We start from the raw sequence: 21,468 nt of genomic DNA, 5'->3' as shown, positions 1-21,468 counted from the left end.
TAATATTTATTCTGTGTTGCAAATTTGGGAAGTTCAAACAAAATAATTACTGATTTAAACCCCTCCTTTATTTCCTCTGCTTGGTAGGGGAAGGGGAATTGTAGGCTAAAGCATTAAGATACTCTAGAAATAAACAGAGATTTACATCTAGTGGTGAGATAATCTAGAAACTGAAATTACAGAGCAGACAATGTTTCTCCAAGAGAAATAAAAAATAGCCAAAACCAGTCCTGAATTTCCAAACCCAAGAACTGAATCTGCCCTTCCAATCTCAATAAAATAAAGACTTTTCTTCTGATACCCTCTCACCAGAAAAAAAGAACACAGGTGGTGTTGGCCTCATAATTTTATTTCTTTTTTGTACCTCCCAGATACTTGAAAGTGGGGAAAGGTTCATGTTTTGTTTAGCAGTCCCCTTCTTTACAATTTGATTTTTCTTTTTGAGCAGTAAAGCTCAGGTCTAGCAGCAGTCATTTTAAAACACAATATCTGTTGTTTTCCTCTTGTTATATCCCCGTACCTCTCTGCATGTCCTAGAGATTCCTTCAGGACAGCTTTCTGATGAGAGAACTCTGGCACTGCTCAAGTCCTGCCTGTGCTGGGTCTATGATACACACAGGGGCTTTGTCTTTCAGTTCCCTCACGTTACACTTGCTCCTCAAATTAAAATTCTTGTATCCGTATTTGAACAGTCACAAATCAGATACATCAGGCAGCAGCTGGGTAGGTGGAAAGAATTAATTCTTCTGCGTTGAAGTGAATTTCAGTTCCAGCAAGACCCCTGCAGAGATTGAGCGCCTATTTGAACTGAAATACAACACAAACACCAAGAAAGTTGGGGAATGACCTACTAGAGAGCAGCGCAGGGGAAAGGGACCTGGGAGTCCTGGAGACAGCAGGGTGACCATGAGCCAGCACTGTGATGACCATGAGCCAGCACTGGGCCCTTGTGGTCAGGAAGGGCAATGGTACCTGGGCTGTATTAGAAGGGGGGTGGTTAGTAGGTCAGAGAGGTTCTCCTGCCCCTCTACTCTGTCCTGGGGAGACCACATCTGGAATATTGTGTCCAGTTGTGGCCCCTCAGTTCCAGAAGGACAGAAAACTGCTGGAGAGAGTCCAGCGCAGGGCAACAAAGATGCTGAAGGGAGTGGAGCATCTCCCTTATGAGGAAAGGCTGAGGGAGCTGGGGCGCTGGAGCTTGGAGAAGAGGAGACTGAGGGGTGACCTTATTAATGTTTACAGATATATAAAGGGGGAGTGTCAGGAGGATGGAGCCAGGCTCTTCTCGGTGACAAACAATGACAGGACAAGGGGCAATGGGTTCAAACTGGAACACAAGGGATTCCACTTAAATTTGAGAAGAAACTTCTTCCCAGTGAGGATAACAGAACACTGGTCCAGGCTGCCCAGGGAGGTTGTGGAGTCTCCTTCTCTGCAGCCATTCAAACCCGCCTGGACACCTTCCTGTGGAACCTCAGCTGGGTGTTCCTGCTCCATGGGGGGACTGCACTGGATGAGCTTTCCAGGTCCCTTCCAATCTCTGACATTCTTTGATGCCGTGATTCTTTGAAAGAGAAGTTCTGTGGAACGCACAATGGACAAACAATCTAGGAAATTAAAAAGCAGATCTTGAAAAGCTGTCAAAGAAATTCCCTGTTGCAAAGTACATGCAAGGAGGAAGGAAAAAATGATTAACTCATTTTTGGTTAGATGACTAAAGTGTCCTGCTTGGGTGTTGCCATAAATGAAGTATCAGGGCAGAAGGTGATAAAATTTACTTATTCAAACAAGGATGAAGAAAGTTAGAGCGTTCACTTAAGAAACACAATTTTATGGCATAAACTAAGAGTTTCAAGGGCAGAGGGAGAACACATGGACACCATATGCATAAGCATTTTGAACCGATTAACAAGTAGCAGCAAAGGAGAAAGATAATCTAATAGTCAAGGGACTAGCAAGTAATTTTCTACAGCACTGCAGACTTCATGACCTTGGGTGAGTTTCTTTGTGCCTTAGCCAATCATTTATAAAATAAGAACAATATCCCTACCTCTAAGGAGTGCTCTTAGGTTAAGTATGCTAAAATTTGGAAACTCCTTGGAATATAACCTATTAGCAAAGATCAGAGAAATAGCATAAGAATTAAATTGGAAGCAGGAAAAAAGGTCATAATAAATGAGTGTTTCAAAATCACTACTATGGACCGTAAAAACTTGAGCGAATTCAACTCCAGCGTTATTAGCTCAACAATAAATAAATATCTCTGCAAATCTTATCTTGGGCAATTGGACAGTAAAGGTGTCTGTATTTAGGAAGAACCATCATATGATGAACAAATGCTCTTTTATTCAAGAACTGTCACAGTTAAACTGAAATCAGAACAAAAAACCATTTTCACTCATTATCCAGTACAACTAAAAGTAAATGAAACTTTGAATCCAAGTTTGACCCTTTACATATTCTGAATGAAAACTCGATAATCAAAGAATCTCACGAGTTTATAGCGCAATCTCACATCTTCTGTTCAAATCCATTAAAAAGCATAGCTCTTTATATTAAAAGACAGATCACTGAAAACTCCATGTTAATAATCACAATAAAACAACTTGAGAATTATTTTCTTGTGTTCTATGTGATAACATTTCATATGTAACAAGGATTTAATATTTACTGGTATGAATCTATAAACATATTATCAAAACCATTGTAATCATAACTAGATAAATAATCTGGCTACTTAATAGCCTCAGATTGCTTATAGTGTGTAAAAAAAAAATCCATCAGAAGGCAAGATACAGTAAGGATTTATTCAGAGGAATGTCCTTAGGTACATAATTATATAAGCAACCTCACTCATACTGATTTAAAATGTTTGTGGTTATATCTTTTGATAGCCTGAATATAGTTTTTCCTAGATTTTCCCAACTCTTCAGTAAAATTTCCTTTGTGCACATCCTAAACGTGACCTCATTTGGTTTCTCCCAGCATTGCAAAAAGCTATCTTTTGTGGTTATCAGTGTTACTCACTACATTTCCCATAATTTCTTTTATAATTAGCTCAGCACTGGTAGCGAAACCAACTTTTACACCACTGAGGGAGCTCATATAATGGCACTCAAAACAGCTGATGTAAATCTAAATTTAAATTGGGTCCAGATAAAGACTTGCCTGATTTCTACCCCTTCTGTAAGAGGGTTCTGTAGTAAAACCGTGGAGCCCAGTATCCCACAAAAAATGGCTAACGCACATGAGAAAGGAAGGCATAATTTCCTTGCCATATGCTTTATTCATCTTTCTATGAAGCTTTGCGTTAGTAAGACAGCGATATGGAGGTATAAATGGCTTCTGATAAAGTTAATTAAAGTGTAGAAAAGTAATTAGCAATATCTGAACTTTATGGCTTCATTTGGACAGCTGATGGCATGGGAATGGGATGGTGAGGTAGAGGAACCAACATCCAACAGATTGCAGGTCTCACGTGGCTCATCAAATGGTTGTTCTGAGCCTAAATTTGAAGAGTGGAAAAATACTGGAGCAACCTATGAATCAATCAATTTGTGAGCAGCTTGGTGGCTGAGGGGAGACCTTCTGATCTCTGAACTGCCTGAAAGGAGGTTGGAGCATGGAGAGGTTTGGTCTCTTCTCCCAAGTAACAAGTGATAGGACAAGAGCAAATGGCCTCAAGTTGCACCAGGGGAGGTTCAGATTGGATATTAGGAAAAATTTCTTCACTGAAAGGGTTGTGAAGCACTGGAACAGGCTGCCCAGAGCAGTGGAGTCATCAACCCTGGAGGGGTCTAAAAGGCATTGAGACGAGTTTCTTAGGGACACGGTTTAGTGCCAGAATTAGGTTATGGTTGGACTCAATGATCCTGAGGGTCTCTTCCAACTGAAATAATTATATGATTCTACTTCAAGGCAGTGCAAAACTGACTGAAAAACACCCTGAAATTAGTCAGTAGTGTGCTATCAACCTGGGAATGGCTTCCCAATAGATCTGTAGTGGAGCTTCTCTTCTGATTCCACTCCATACCATTGTCATTGACTTGGATTACAGGCTGGCTATACAGCAAAAGCAGGGTTGCTTCTAATCTCCACGGGTATTGCAAATGTTTTTTGAGCACAACCTCGATCTAGAACAGCCCAGATGTCGATGATGTTCACAAACTGGGAAAGAAGAACTAAATTGCTAGAAGAAAAATTCAGTGTAAGACTAGAAGATGGGGAGATCTAGAACGCCCAGGATATAGAATGGCCAACTCAAAACAATCTTCACAAATTGGGAAGAAAAATCTAGCTGAGCAGGGTAGTTTTATTGCAGACAATATCTATTCAGTTTTGAACTGAATTAAAAGAAGGTTAAAAGAATTTGGTTTGCCTGGCGTAGACAAAGAGAGCAGTAACACCTAGTGAGCACCTGCCTTCCGTGTCCACCACGAGAGGACCATTGCCCAACTTTCAGCAAATGAATTTGCAAAGAAGTTTGCAAAGAAATACCAAGTCACTCCCCTCCCTGCAAAATATTAAAGACAGTTATGGAGAATTGCTGAATATACAGATTTAATACCAGGTTCAGTAGGTGCCTGTCAGCTGGAAGTGTTTCAGTGGAAGGGTAGGACCAATGACTTAGAGGTCCTGGTGCTTTTAGGACTGCTACACTTGCTTAAGACACAAACTGATTATTTTTTAGGTTCTCCAGAGAATGAAAATCAAGGAGCTAGAAAATAGAACATAGCAGCAATAAACATGGTAATTAAATCCATGATCTCCTTTGGTGGTTTTCACAACAACATAGCAACAGCCCGTATTCCTGGAACAGCATCTTCCTTCTTGCAACCTGCATGAAAAATCTTACCGTGCCCATGGACTTCTAATTGGCAATGACTTCTGTCTTAAATAACTAATGCAAATTTAGTAGCCAAATAAATACGACTTTTTCACAATAACTAATAAATAACATTTTGTATACGGAAGATCAGTATCTTACTATCTACTTGACCAAAGTTTCTCTGGCAACAAAGTTAAATATTTCCAAAACAATGCTCTCTAAATATGGGTACAATTTATTGGCGGTGTTTTCAAATTAGACAAAATAAGCACCAGTGCAACAGTAGGATACTGTTGTGCACAGCACAAGGAATTTAATGTGGAAAAATGAATTGAGAGTGTGTATCAGTAACAATAAAATAGGAATTATACTGCCATGATTCATCGACCTAGGATTTCCAGCTAGCATTTACAATGGGCTTGATGCTAAAACCCTCAGACCTTTCTTTGGAAAATGGCTCTGAAATACTCTGAAGAACGCTTCTTATAAATTGCACAGCATTTTAAATAACACATTGCCCTTATATGGCCTTAAGGCACAAAACTTCCAGTTACTATAAAATCCAGTTTAGACATGTAAAACCATACCAAGAAGAAGAAGAAAATCAAAATACTGAGGAGTTTTCATTGATAGCACATTTCTCAAGTGGGACACCTTAATTTTCAGTAGTTAAAAAGAAAAAAGAGTACTTTAATGAACAGCACCTTCAGTGCCCATGTTATCTGAAGAAGGAGGCTCAAGATAGGTACCACCTTGCACCAAAAAAGCTCATGGCTTGAAACACACTAAACCAGCATTAGAACATGGTCCAGTATCTTCACATGGTGACTTCTGGTCTCTGTACTGGACACTTCTCCAGAATAAGCAGTAAAGTAAGCACAGAGAAACAGGCAGACACAAATTCCAAGTGGAAGTGTGTATACACCATGATAGGGGAGAAAAATTAATGTGTACAACTAGTTGAAGGTATCCCATCTCTTTGTTTCATCGCCCTCATCATCTCTTTCCATCAGCAGATGTCCTAAACATGAGGTCAAGTTGCTCTGTCCTTATTCTGTACACGGAACTGAATTTTGTGTTGTGTAGTGCAAAGAGGAGCAACTTGAACAGGATTAAGAGCAACTCCCTAAAATACTCCCAGAACATCCTGTGGGTTGTTGATTATGAAACCCTTCAGCGATAAGAGTTTGAATTCCCTTGTGTTGAAATAGAAACTGAACTCAGATATCCCACACTGAGCAAACGCTCAGCCAGTTGTACAAAAGCAATTCTTTGCCACTTGTGTTGAAAGTGGCCTGATATCACCTTGGGTTTTGATACAAACAGCTTTATCGTCAAGCTCCAAGAGGGAGTTTGGGGCTGCAAACTCCAAGTTCAGCCTCAGCATGGAATACAGCACAAGTTAAATAGAGTTCAGTCGTTCTTATTTCTGCTCTTTGGTCTTTGATCCAAGGGTCACGATTATTTTAATTCTCCATCCACCCCCACAGGGGATGTTCTGTCCTTCCCCATGGGCTGCAAACTCCATGCGGGGACCAAGATCCACAGAAGACAGGTGACAAAATATTTGGTGTCAGGCCAACTTCAGGATCTAAACTCAAAATATCATGATAAGAGTATAACTTTTCTCAGTCACAGAGGACATCAGATGCCTGTACAGTAAAATGGTGAGGGCCACATTGGTGCTTAAGATAAAATATCCAGAGAAGAAAATGATCATCCCCATAGGATGCCTATGATTCTTGAGATATTTAGTCATAACACTGTGTTTAAGACTAAGTCTTACTAGGTTTATTATCAGAAAGCCTGAAAATGTAGCTGAAGGTTTTCGAAGATCAAAATGCTTCAGCTGTTGTCACAGCACCATCCATCCCGTTCCTCCTCCCTTGGGAGGGACAGACAGGAGAACAAGAAAGAAAAGTGCCCTTGATACAACCGAGCTGGAAAAATCTCCTTTAGATATAGACCAATGTTCCAAACTGCCACCTTGAATGGCAAACACCTGCACGCTTCTGTGGACAGAGGGATCAAAGTTGGATCAATAAGACCAACAAAAAAGGACTGCGTTTATTCAGGATAATGGACAGTAAAACAAACCTCACTGGTTCACACCTTAAAAGGTGCTGGTCATCTGCTGAGACCGCTACCCAAACGAGGTTAGTGAGAATGGCAAAGCTTTGGATTTCTCCTGCTCTTGAAGTTAGTCAAAACTCAAAATGATCTCAAATTCCTTTGGCCAAAAATCACTCCCTGTTTAAATATAACAAGTTAGCATGAAGACCCTTTCATCATCAGGATAGAAAAGAATGAGGTTTGTTCCACATCTGCATAAGGGTTAAAAACCTCATAGAATTCCCTTTTTTTGCTGCAAACGGCTGCCACTGGCAGGATCTCTCAGATTATTATCTAAGATGAGAAAGTATTTATTAATAACAATCACTTTTGCTGGAATGTATATTTCTATGCAGAAACTGAGGTGTGTCTGAAAGAGCAGCATATAATGAGATTTTGCTGACATCTCATAATCCAAGGACAGACTCCAGCACAAGGAAAAAACCTGCTTGTTTTTCCTTTAAGAACAAGATGTGATGGGCAGGTCGCTCTGTCTGCTGCCACCACTACTTGTCTGTCTCCTTTTCCTGCTCTCGGTCCCTCAGGAGCAGCTACAGTCACATTTGCCTGGTCTGAGCAGCCCGATGTGTCACCCTGCATATCCCAAAATTCAGGGCATGGGGCCAAACATGCCCAGTCAGTAGCCACACTTGTCTTAAGAGAACAGGGTTACGAGGACATAGATTTCAAAATCTAGATGGGAGGGATGGCCCGTTATTCCTCAAGAAAAGAGAAGGAGGAAAAATAAAAGAGATAAGTATCAGTCATCATTTCCCTATCCCAGTATAATGGTATCACCTTCTACTGGGCTCAGCTATTGGTAAAAGCAGCTTGTAATGTATACGGCTGTTGCCAAAATCCATCCCGCCGCTATACGGCAGTGTCTATAGAACGTTAATGAATCCTGCTGGCTGCAGCAGCCCATCTGCTCTGCTCACACCGTAGTACGCGGACACGGACTCTGCTCCCGCTGCCGAGCACACGCGGCATCGGCGGCACCGGGCAACCCCGGCCACGCTGCAACATCACCGTGCTGACAAAAATTAAACGAGCTGGAAAAGGAACATTTCTCCTCCCTACACAGGAAGCAGCATACATAAAAATAGGTTAGAAAAGTGACGCACATGAAAGAGAAACCTAAAAAATGCATATTGATCAGGTGCTGCATCCCATGATGTCATGCACATATAGCATTGAAACAATTCCACTTGAGTATTCGTTTCATATATAATCTATTTAATGAGAACGACATGCACATTGTAATTTAGCATCAAGCACTGCCTCCCATCCACTCCCCACACAACTGCAAATACAAAACGTTCACACGACTGACGCTCCACGCCAGTACATGACCACACACAAAACACATTCGTGACAACCAGCAATCTCTCCCCATCCCAGGCACGACCCAGCCCTGACAATTAGCACCTATAGAAAGAACACAAAGAACACACCCCAGCAACAACACCTCTACCATCTCCCTTCTGCAAATCCCCCAAGTTGAAGCAAAGGCGATAGAGAAGGCAACGGAGGCAAAGGGCATGCACGGCTCCAGCCCTCCCACCCCAGCAGTTCCACCATGCTGACAAAATTACAAAGCCACCCCTCGGTAACACATGCCACTATAGGGAATATAAAACATGGCACTGCTGCGGACAGATGTTGTTACACACACACACATAGAGCCCTTCTCTCGCTGCTGGTCACACCACTGTCTGCTTCAGAAAACCTGCTGCACACATTCAATACTGACACAAATTCCCACATACGCCTCCCCAGCATTTGGTGCCTTCTAACCTGTGTGTCAAATCCATTCTCTACCAAGCAGCTCTTCCTTGGTGGGAGCCCATCTCCTGCGTTCTCTTGTCCATTCGGAGACTTGAGAGGGATCTGGCTGGAATACAATGGCTTCGTCACCTCCACCTTGTTCCCAAACTTCAGGTAACAGGGCTGTGGGATGGTCCTGGCCGTCGGGACGTGCACAATGGGAGCAGCGCTGTGTATGGGTTTAGGTAGTCCCGATTTCATTTTGGAGGCTACCAGGATGGCTGGCATTTTCTCTTTCTGCTCTCCTAACACGTTTTCTGTCAGCAGCGGCAACAGCAGAGACAGCAGGCAGGGAGGGAGAAAAGGACACGGTGGGGAAGATGCTCTACACTGGAGCACTCTGCTTTACTGCAGGGATCTCCAAAACCAGCTTAGAATTTAAAACCAACAATAAAAAAAAATAATAATAAAGAAAAAGGAGGAAAGAAAAACTAATAAAATAAAATCACACCACTTTCAGCCTAAAATATCTCCCAGCTTTACGCCAGCCTTCCACCTGTTTCCTCTAATATTATTTTCAGTTCTTCACTGCAGTCCTCCTTCCTATTTCTGCTGTTATTTAACTTGCTCCTTCCTTTCTCTGGTTGACTCCTGTAATTTTCTTCCCTGGAAATGAGAGACTTTCACTCCATTATCTCGTCACTGCATCTCCGAAGTGAGGCAGCCTTTTGGAATAAAATGAAAAGGAACCTGCTGCTGCATATGCTTCCCCTTCCGTACGCACTGGAGGGCGAGTGAGCAGGATTTCCAGCTTAAGATGTCTTTCTTCAGTCTTAGCCAAGAAGCAGATGTAGCTCAGTGTGTTAATGACTGATGCCCTTGGATACGAGCCTTAGAGAATCAAGCTTCTTAAGCCTTAATAGCTGCGAACAGGACAACGATGCCGGAGCAGAAGGAGAAACGTCCGCCGGCAGCAGTTTTAAATAAAAATACGCCAATGGCCACCAAATTTCCCGGCTCCCCCCAGTGCTGGAGGATTCAAAAGAAATACAAAAAGCGAGTAATTCAGCTGTCAGAGGGAAGGGAAAGCAGCCGCCGCCACCGCATTTTCCCCTCCCGCAGTGGAGCGGGGTCCCGCCCGGCGCATCCCGCGCCTCTGCCCGGCGGGGGCGGCCCCGGACCGGCCCCGCCTGCTCCGAGCGGGAACACGCACCAAATAATAAATAAATCAGTGCTCTCTCTGCAGGGGGAGGAGCGGCCTGGAGTCCTACGGCGGGCAGGGAGCCCCTGGCAAAGCGGCTCCGAGGGGGAGGGATGCCCGGGGGGGAGGGATGCTCGGAGGGGGAGGGATGCCCGGGTGGGGGAAGGGATGCTCGGAGGGAGCTGCGAACCGGGTTCTTTTTGAAATTTAAAAAAAAAAAAAAAAAGCGCTTTCAAATAAAAACACCTGGAGATGACTCATTGTTCGTTGCTGTTCGGGAAAACCGCCGCTGCCAGCGTCAACAGGAATTTGAATAAGCACAGTGAGTAATGCAGCCCTATTATAGCAACACTTGGCTTTTTGGATTCTTTCTGTCACTGTCACAGGTTCCTCCCGGTGCTGCTCTGCAGATGCCACCATCCCTTACAGCCCCCTGACCCCCTACGCAGGACACATTTGAAAAGTGCCCATATCCCTCTCTCTGCCCACAGGGCACCATCAAGGATTATCAGCATGGAAACCAAGTGATGCCTTAGGACCCGTAAGGGGGTTTTAGCAGCAGAATACACACCTAATTTTCAGACAGCCAAAGGCTTTGAGTTACCGCAGAGGCTTCTTACATTATATATAGAGAGAAGGTACCCTGGAGTGATCTCACAAAGCCAACACAAGATGTAGAAGTGAAATGTGCATTTTAAATCACATCCTCATCACAGCCCCAGCTATCATAGAATTGCAGAATAGTTTGGGTCAAAGGGACCTTCGAAGCTCCCCGTGTGCCACCCCTGCCATGAGCAGGGACATCTTCACCAGCTCAGGTTGCTCAGAGCCCCGTCCAGCCTGGCCTGGGATGTCTCCAGGGATGGTTCATCCACCACCTCTCTGGCCAACCTGGGCCAGGCTCTCACCACCCTCAGTGTAAAATATTTCTTCCTCATGTCTGGCCTGAATCTCCCCTCTTCTGGTTTAAAACCATCAGCTCTTGTCCTATCACAACAGGCGCTGCTAAAAAGTCTGTCCCCATCTTTCTTGTAGGGCTCCTTTAAGTATGGAAAGGTCTCTGTGGACCCTTCCCTTCTCCTGGCTGAACACCCCAACTCTCTCAAGCCTGTCCTCATAGGCATTATTTCCGGAGCAGGGACACTTCCTTCAGCTCCTTATTCCCACCTCGCCCACTGCCTGAAGACAGGGGCGACCCCAGCAAGCAATGAACCCACCCTTGAAGTAGATGAAATACAAGCTGGGTGAGCATCCAACCCACGGAGCTACCCGGGGAAGCAGGTCTGAAACACACCCCACCACCCATTGCAAGGGGAGCGGCGTCCTGCTTGGCCGACGCTCGGACTTTTGGGAAGGTTTTAAATGTGCAAAACCCAGGTTTTTACATCTGACAGAAAAATTCAGCATTTCTGGATTGTAGGTGTCTCCAGGATTAGACAGCAGGATTAGCATAGCGTTTTAGGAAATGGAAATCAGAGCGGTACATCCTGGATCCTTCTGTGGATGTCATCTCAAATGACTTACCAAGAGTTAATAGTAAGCAAGTGGCAGAAGTGGAAATTAAAGTCAGAAAGTGTGTTCTGCTCATGATAAAGTACCATTCTTCCTCAACATGGCAATGTAAAACAGTCTGTCTCTATTAACTAAACACAGTTTCAGGAGACATCAGCTGTACTACGTGGGGTTTTTTGTTGTTGTTGCTGGTTTGGGGAGTTTATTTGTTTGAGATGTCTTACACGAACTAGATATTTAAAACCAAAAGCAAAGCCTGGACAAACTATCACGTGAGTTTGCCATCTCTCCTGCTTAGCACTGTCCCCTGATTGTGTAATTCAGGCTCCCACAGCACACAAGAGTTTTGGTTGTTGCTGGGATTTTTCAGCGCATCTGCTTTCACATAGACCAGCTCCATAAGCTGCTTTGTATGACCTCGAAGAGGGGAATTTGTTGTTGTTGTTGCTGTTTTTAGGAGAACCTGCTTTCCCCCTAGTCTCTTTATACACTAATCTCAGATTGGAAACTGCACATCTCTGTTCATCCACCTCACCGAGATGGATCTTCTCATGTTTACTCCCCTGTGCACAGTGTCACCTTAAACACAACAATACAGAACATCTCAAAGCGCAATAACTCCATGAAGAATGAAAGGACTGATAGTTATGGGAGCAGAAATGTGTCAAATGCTCCGATACCATTTCCATTGTTCAGTGCTGAAAACTCAGCCTTGCTGGCTAAAAGAAGATTGGGCTGAAGTACGAAAAGCTTGAAGAAGGTCCAAGTCTGAAAACAAGGCTAATTTTAGGTCTAGTCATAAAATATAGTAATGTTTAAAAGCTATTAGAAGATCTAATTGACAGCTTTATGTTCTGTTCTTCACTTACACATTTTATGAGGTTCAGGCCACCAATCCCAGATGCCCAGAACTTGCTAGTTTTTGTTGTTCTGTTTTCACCTCGGAAAACTGGCCAGGTTACAGGGTACCAAAACAGGGACAAAGTTAATTCCAGCAAAGAAAAGGATTCCTCTCATTGCTCCTCTAACAATCATTGAATCCGACCCTGTGGTGATGGTGGATTGAATATTCCACAGTTAGAAGAAATGACTTTATTTTTTCTTGGTGTGCAGCCTTGCCTACTGAAGTGAAGACGATGTCTTCTGAATACGCTCCATCCATGCTCCTGATCATTATTTTGCCGAACTTATAACACAGACCAACCCCTTCTTTACCAAAGCTTCATGTGAATTCGTGAGAACACATTTGGAGAGTGGCCTAGAATTACTGCTTCTCTTATTATGATTCAGTAAAAACCAGCTATTTAAGATAAAAGTTTGCATAATTACTCCATTGTCATCTAATACTTGGGGTTTTATGTTATGCCTATTTTGCTGTTTCTCTCCAAACACCATGGCATAAAGCCACCGAAATGCAACATACTGTATCCAGTGGTAGTGTAGCCATACCATGAGGTCATAAATTGGGAATATGTCACACCACAGGCTACATCTGCAAAAATGGGCAACACCAAGTTGAGTCTATCTTTGGAAGTGACAAGCTGTTAGTTTTGTTTGGGTTTTTATTGTTTGGTTGGGTTTTCTGTGTTTGACTTTCGTTTATTTGGTTGGTTGGTTGTTGTTATGGTTGGCTGGTTTGGGTTTTTTGTTTTGGTTTAATGTAATTGATTTTTACCAGGTTTTAAGGCTAGGATTTTAAAAACAAACTACTTGGGCAGTCAGTGGGATCTGGGAACCTATCTTCCATATCTTCCTTGCAAAGCCCAACCAGTTTTTCTTACCCTATTTTGAATTAAGCAAATTTCTGTATCTAAGCTCTAAGACGAGTAAGTAATATTAAAAAGCAGGCAAATTATCTAACTAAAAAGCAAGAGCTTCATTCCTTCCAGCCACAAATGTCAAATGAGCCACTAACCAGGGGAACATTCCCTTGCAGCCTGAAGTTTGATGAGTATCTTTGCCTGAATAATCACAATATTCCCCCTTCTCTGCCTGGAGTCCAGCGAGCACCCACACACTCCCCAAATGGGGGAATATGGAGGGAAAATGTTATAAACAAGCACTTTAATTCCCTGTTAGGAAAAAAAGCAACCCAGCAAAAAAAATGACACACAAAACCCCCTGGTGACTTGGTTTATAGGAGTGACTTTTAAGCTCAGGATTCAAGCTGTGACTACTTCGCACCACGTAGCATCATCTCAAGTGCCAAGGGTTTGGTGTTGAGAACCGGCTGAATATTCTCAAAATTTTAGTGGGCAGACTCGTGTGAACCAGAGGCTTTAACACATCAGTGGAAACTATTTGAATACTCGATTTGAAGAGCTTGTAGGCAAGTCAGCACATTGCCCAAAACCAAGCCAGTAAACAGCACAAAACCCAGGGCTGGCTGCTCTTGAACAGATGATCTTTCTGAATGAGGTGAATGTTTCTGGAACAGTAAAACTATTGAAGCTGCTTTCATTGTTCATCCACTATCAATTAACAACCCAACAGGGGCTCTAGACCCAAGTGGAAAGCAAATGCCTATATGGATTGCATGTGGTGACTGCAAATAAAATTAAAAGCTTTATGAAATGTAGCACAGGATCAGAGAATCAGACCTTCCTTTCAACTCGTGGTTAATATCCATCCTCAGCGAAGCCAAATGCTACATTAGTGTAAGTGCAAAAACTGTGTAGAATTATTATATCAATTAGAACACCTCATTAACTGCTCTGGTGGTTCAGAACTGCTGATGGAACTAAACTCAAGGCTTGAAAATACCTTGATCAATGCTATCCTTGTCTTTTAGGCATTGCAGATGTATTTGAAATCTCCCCGAAAATCATTTTAAGCCGAGGTGAGTATTCCTAAAATGTCACCTCATACTGTCAATATCGGAAGGCTTAATCGTTCTTACAAAACCATTCTCGTCAAACGTTGCTCCTGCCAGGCGACAGCTGTTCCTATAGCCTGCACGTATATTCAGCCTTGGCACAACTCCACCAACTCAACTGAAGTTATGACAGGAATAAATATGGACCTATTTTTGGTACTGCAGGCATTTTGCACATTGGTATCCATCTCTTGTCCCTGATCAGTGCATCCAATATGTAAAAGCTTGACCCTGTCTACAGATTTATGTCACCATTTTACGAAAGAATCCATGAAGGTGTAAATGGGACCAAGCTCCTAATTTTTTGTCGTGTTCCCAGAAGAGGAGCGGTAGAGGTTAGGAAAGAGGAATGTGGGTACAAGCATTATATAACTTGGCATCCTCTCACCACAGCAATTATAATCTGTACATGTGAGTTCTTTATATAGAGCAGAGAGAAAAGGAGGAAACCTTGGTTCCATGCCCAGTTCTTTTCACAGAAATCTTGTCTGCACCACACTAATTCTGATCTAAAATCCCTTTTGTAATCCCCTGACACGTTTCTAATTCACGCTGGGTTTAATTCCACCTCATTTTATAACAGTGTCATGTTTTAACAAACACACAAGCCAAGTTCCACCTGCACAAGAACACCCATCACGCTGGTTCTCAGATGATGTGTACAAAGTTTCACTAACAGCACCGGTGACACAGGCACACACTTGTGCATGGTGACACAAAATGGCACCATTTTAAATGAGCATCTTCAGAAAAATGCTCGTGTTTAATCCTGTTTCTATACCAGAACACTTCATGGGTTTGTAATGTGAGCACCAACAGTAAGAGCTGGCATCACAACTGCACTGAAATACTTTTCCCACCTTGTTCCAGACTCATATTTTTATTTCATGATCCGTTTATCACTGCACTATGTGACCATTTTACACAAATCTATTTCTGGTAGTGCTTCACTCAAAAGCTACACAAGTTTCTACTGTCACAGCAAATGCATTTAGATCACCATTCACGCCTTTGATTTCATTATGTTTCTGTCGCTTTTGGATCTGCAGCTCTACCAGTTTCTCAGAATCTAATAAAAACTTGGCTCATCCGGCTGGGGACAGACACACTGACAGCGGCTCTGTGGCTCTGAAAAGGTCTGACTTTGCATGTCGAGTTCACTCCTCAGACTTAAACTCACCAGGAACAGGAGTGAAAGGGATGAGAAATGCAAGAGTTTATTTCAATTAATGCTTTCTGCAGAGCTGTAAGGTTTGGATGCATATTGCATGTCTATAGTGTAGTCACCACTGTGTAAAACATCTACGGGTGAATGATCTTTATGATCCTAACAGCCTTGCTTTGTCATGCCAACTTATATCTCACCTCGACTTTCGTATCTCTTACCGCCTGTGACCATAAGAGGAGATACCATCTTTCCATGCCACTAACAGCACCTGGAATAAATATTTCAATACCATTTTAGAAAGATCCTTGCAAACCACGTCTTCCCAACAGAGATGTACATCTGGCTATTCTCAATCTATTCATGTGTCCTTTGTTTCCAGCAGGTTCATAGTACTAGCTCCTATATTATTTTATGCCTGATTTAACATTGCCTGTGGCTTTGCATATTTGGAAAAAGCAAAGAAAACACCTGTGACTAATGAGAATATCACGGGAAAAAGGTGATGATGATCCAAACACCACATACTACTCTTGACTTTAAGAACTATCCTGTTAAGATGAAAGATGAAGAAAAGGACCTAAAACCTGCTCTCTTCCCTGCGCTGCTGTTCTCCTGCCTTCTTGAGAAGTGACGGGAAAAAATTCCACTGCTCACAAGCCAGCAATTTCTCATCATCAGGTAGTCACCTTCTGTAACCCTGCTGTCCCTTGGTGGCACATTTCAAATACACCTGCTCCATCATTGAAAATAATTGTCAGAGCCTAAAGGTAGAAAGAAGCAGATGGGAAGAGCAGTCTATGTTTCAGAGCTTTTTTTCCAACTGGATCTGCGTAAGCATTCCAACCCAGCCTCAGCTGCCACCAATCCCTCCCACATCAGCACTTTTGAACAAACACAAATGGGCCAGATTATCATGAAGCAACTTCAGCTGTTTTGTAACGAGCAAACTATCACTATTCAAACTAAACGTGGAGAGTCACACTTTCACCTGCTTTAAATCAGTGCTGTTTCTCTATGGCAAACATCAGAATCCAGATTCCAAATTAGAAGTATTTATCAAAATCTTCTCTAAATAACAATTCCAGTGGCTATCCTATACTCACATTATCTCCCTTCGCATCAGGACACATTACCAATCAATTTATATTTAAAAAATCCTCTTGTACACCGAGCCTATGCATCTCCTTCAGCTGAGGATGCACAGGGCAGTTCTGGAGCCGTGGAAGTGGTTGCCCCCCAGGGCAACCACTGGGGAGCAGGTCCCTGCCGGAGGTCACCTGCAATGCACCATAGAATGTCACGATGATTAATTGCAATGTTAGAAACAACAGCTACTTCTGAACCTGCTAGCAGGAAATAAAGTATACATATATATATGTGTATATACCTAGATTGTTCACAATGATATAAAAGGAAACACAGAAAGTGCCTAACACAATGCCCCAATATGAACGTTGCCCATCTCTACAGCTCCTTTAAAGAAAGATTAGTCTTGATTTGATGTTTATGGAAAATAAAAGCACGTCCTTAGAAGGTAAAATCTGCAGCACACTAGTGGTCCTACTGAAATTTTTAAGCCAGAAATTTCAGCGAAACTTCTTCACATTTACACAGACATAAGTCAACCTTCTGTAATATCCACTACCCAAAAATGACACAAAAAAGTCACAGTATGTTGTCCTAGTATTTTGTTTCATACCAAAACAAAGGAGGTTCCCAATGTAATGATTAATTACATGTTTGTTGCCTTAAATGGCTTTGATATTTCAACATTTAATCAATTTTACTTTTTTAAGGTGACGGGATATTATTCTGTCCTAAGGTTTCCTGCAACCCTGAATTTTACCCAAGATGCTGTATTGAACTCACACTGTTTAACACTACAGTACACAGACCCAACAGCCTTGCATTTACCTTACACACCACATCAGGTCATTTTTAATAACGTTGCTCTCAGCATTTGGAATATTTTGAGAAGATTTCAGTGTCAAAACCCCACACAGCCCTAATATACTGTATCACCCCCAAGAAAGATCTGGCTGATGTTTATCAATGGAAAAGAAACAACAAACAGAAGGCTGAGAGATAATTTTTCTGTATTTCACATTTCCTCTTGCAGTTTTAGTGGTAAGATCATTGTAATATAGATTGTAATATATAACTAGTTTGTTTTAGACAGATGGAATTCAATTGATGGAATGATATTCTGTTCTGAGACAGCTGTATGAGAATGAACATGAGGTTTGTTTATTCCAGCAGTAAAACAACCTGTGTTCAAGCTAGTCCAAGATTAAAAAAAGAGACAACTGTCTGGAAACTCAAATGACTCTGCTGTAAAAGCAGGAGCAGTCAATCATTCCTGTCACAACACTGGTGTATTATTGGCTGTTGGCAAATGGGTCAGCTTGTCATAGGCAAAGTATTTATCAGATGCTCTGTTCCCTTCTCTCCCGGTTGGCACATGAAATGACAACGTTACAGATGCTGAAAGAGATGCCGCTGGATTTCAAAACATATCCATCTGTTTAACTTCCCCAAACGATTTCCAGGACTCGGATACAACAAACACATCTGCTACCGCAGAACATTAAAAAAGATCATCTGGAAAATAACTGGAAAATTATAAACTATTTCCGATAGCGATGCACAACCAAGTTTCAATACACGTGCAACGTCTATTCCACCTTTGGTTATACCTGAAGACTTTGCACCTCTGGCTTGCTGAAGAATTGAGGCAAGTCCTGACCTTAGTCAGAACCAGCTCAGTATCTCCTCATCTCACTGTTTGAGTTTGCTTAGGAAGACATCCCTGGGCATCAATTTATATATTAATACATAGATAATATAATATCTGGGCTATGAAGATGATTAGGGGCCTAGAGCATCTTTCTTATGAGGAAAGACTGAGAGAGCTGTTCAGCTGGAAAAGAGAAGCTGAGAGAAGATCTCATCAATGTTGATAAATATCTCAAGGGCTCAAGGGTGGTTGTCAAGAGGATGGACCAGACTCTTTTCAGTGGTCCCCAACAATAGGATGAGGGACAATGGGCACAGACTGAAGCACAGGAGGTTCCATCTGAATATAAGGAGAAATTACTTTACTTTGAGGTGTCAGAGCCTGGACCAGGCTGCCCAGAGAGGCTGTGGAGTCTCCTTCTCTGAGACATTCAAACCCACCTGGACACCTTCCTGTGTGATCTGCTCTGGTGAACCTGCTTTAGCAGGTGGGTTGGACTGGATGATCTCCAGAGGTCCCTTCCAACCCCAACCATCCTGTGATTCTGTGATCTATACACATTACGCCTCTGAATGAGAGGATCAGACCACGTACAAGGAGAACCTTTCACTGCCAGGACAGTCAGGAGGTGGCACATGTGGCCCAAAGAGGTTGTGCTGTCTCTGTTCTTGGATGTTTTCAAGACCCAGTTGGACAAAGCCTTGAGTAACTGGGGGTGACCTCACAGCTGACTTTGCTTGGAGCAGAATGTCAAGACCTCCTGAGGGCCCATCAAATCTGAATCGCCCCAATAATTCCTAAATAAAATAAAGGGTAATATAAAAGATAAACCAATAATAATTTAAAAAAAAAAAAAAATCAGGATTCATTGGAAGAACCTAAAGTGGAAATGTGTTACAAACAATAATCTGGTCCATCACAAGAAATGCTTAGGTGGGAGGTCCAGCAGAATATACCAGCAGATCAAATTTTAGCAAGAAAATTGCAGCACGTGTTTAAGTGTGATTTTTCTTTCAGTTCTTCTCCCACATCTCTCACAAACACAAACATGTTATCACTTTAAGTGAACAGATGCTTACATTTGCAATTTACATTTACCTAGCCTGCATTACCAATGATTTTGACACAAAATGCAAACCACAATGCATTTTTTCACCCTTGGTTATTATGTACGTATATACAAACTGCAGTACCAGGACATCTCAGTAAGTTCCTTTGCTGCTCACTGCATTCTCAGTAATATTCTTAAGGTCTCCTGATTTTACTTGAAGAGCACGGTATTAAAGCAAGGCCTCTGGAGCGCATCACTGCAGCAGCGCTAACATTGTTCTGTAGGTATATAAATGAGAAACAAAATTCTCTTTGCTGCAAATAGTTTGTGCAATTAATAGCAGCTAGATGTTTCTGACTTTCTCCAATTACAAACTCAGGATAAAATGGCATTAAGTTACCTCATGCAATTCTGGACCACCTAGTGTTAGAAGAGCAATTTGAGGATGAGCTGCTACTGCTGATTAGCAGAATTAAAACCTGAAATAGCAACGATGTTCACTTTTCAAACTGTGATGATTTCCTATCTCTGGCATAATATTCCGTTGCTCTCCCCTGCCAACAATCATGACTTTTGTTTGAGGATTCATGGACTGAAACTTTGGACACAGAAATGCCGTCATACAGAAAACCTTTCAAAACATTTTGGATCACCATTTTGCGTCTTTCAAAATAAACTCACGTATTTATCCTTGGCTAATTACCTTTTAGTTCCTATGCACAGATGCAAAATATTTGTGTTTCTATTTTGTCTTTTCCATTTTCAGACAGCTGCACCTGTTTCCAAAACCATAATCGTGTTTCCACCATGACGTTAGGAAAAGATTTCTTCTGGACATCATCACTCCTACCACAACAATACAAAATTACAACTCTGTATGCATATGCATGCGTGCACACATATTGCGAGCTGAATAAAAATGTGGTGATGTCTAATTTGGCCTGAGAAATCCAGAACAGCATTTCTACACAAGCAAGGAAAAGTTCGACACTATTTGCAACGCAGTATCATGAAGCCGATCCTGATTTCTCCTCCACTGTGCTGAACGAGCATTTCCAATTCAAAAGAGTCATCAGCATAGAGTATAAAAATTAGAGCACAAGCAAATACCAAAGCTTTACCCTCGCATTAGCCAAGATCAATGAGAATCCATCGCTGTAAGCCCAGCATGGGCATTGGGAGCACTGGGATGGGCAGCACTGGGCCTGCACCTCTCGTGTTGCTCATTGGAAGCTACAAAGCCCCCAGGGGATAATTAAATATCAGGTATAATTTTAATAACCACCACCATCATTTTATTAAAGGTGACTGAGATTTCTCACTTCACTACCTAATTCTCAGACAATCATTTTGTATTAGGTGCACAGTGCCAGAGCCCACTTCAGGGTGCAAATTTTGGAATATTTTAGCCAAAATGCCAGAACCGAGGTAGCTTGACACATCATTACTCAACCACGTACAAAAGCACCAATGACCTTTGCTTGATCAAGCTCTGGCACTCCAGTGCTTTGACGAAGTAACTCGTAATTAGGCAAGATAGCAATGTTTGTGCCTGAAATAAGTTTAACGTGAAAATGCACAGAACGCAGCCAATTTAAAAGTAATTTCATTTCACACATGCTCCACCAGAACATATAAATTGAGCAGCTAAGATCAGCTGAGCCCATCCTCCCCAAAGCTTCTCAACTGAACCAAACCCTCTCCAGCCCAGAGGGACCAGAAGAAACATCCATATCCATAACTGGTATTTTGGGTAGTTGTATATATATATACATGGACTGTGGAAGAACACGGAGATGGAAACTGGTTCCAAAGAGGAAGGTCCGAAGAGTGTAGACAACGACGGGAACAGGACTGGGATGAACACTCAGGAATAAAAGAGAGAGAGCAGTAGGATATGGAACCTCTGAGCCTATTAAAGATTACACAGTGTGTGCCCCTAAATCAAGTTCATATTGTATCCACAAAGTTGGTAAAATACTTGTTTTTCCCTTTCCCAGAATTTCAGTCCCTTATCTACATAATAGAGACTATGCTATCCCCATAATCCTCCAACTCTCATTCAGAGATGAGGTGAAGGTACATTAAGGGCAATACAGTATTTAGGTATTATACTGAACGGCACTATTCACTGTCAAGAACCCATGGGGGCATGGCGGGGAGAGAAGATAGGAATATTTTGTTTAAAGAAGTAGTTAGTCAAGTACAGTAAATGAA

General features: G+C 42.2%; 1 protein-coding gene across 7 annotated transcripts in view; it reads right to left on the bottom strand.

The window, feature by feature from the left end:
• NAV2 (neuron navigator 2) overlaps positions 1 to 21,468 on the bottom strand; it is a 368,230-nt gene that overhangs the window by 200,897 nt on the left and 145,865 nt on the right. For 3 of the 7 annotated variants that reach the window (XM_065839237.2, XM_065839240.2, XM_065839238.2), the window contains exon 1: positions 8,738 to 9,920. The exons of 3 other annotated variants lie outside the window; for them this stretch is intronic. In XM_065839237.2, coding sequence (XP_065695309.1) covers positions 8,738 to 8,995 — 258 coding nt within the window. In that variant the 5' untranslated portion in view covers positions 8,996 to 9,920. Of the gene's footprint in view, positions 1 to 8,737; positions 9,921 to 21,468 lie in introns of those variants that run through there. One more of the 7 variants, XM_071808809.1, reaches the window with a different exon arrangement.

This window comes from Patagioenas fasciata, chromosome 5, assembly GCF_037038585.1.
Source record: "Patagioenas fasciata isolate bPatFas1 chromosome 5, bPatFas1.hap1, whole genome shotgun sequence".
NCBI lineage: Eukaryota > Metazoa > Chordata > Aves > Columbiformes > Columbidae > Patagioenas > Patagioenas fasciata.
The sequence above is the reverse complement of the archived record's forward strand: the minus strand, read 5'-3'. Positions and strand labels throughout refer to the sequence as shown.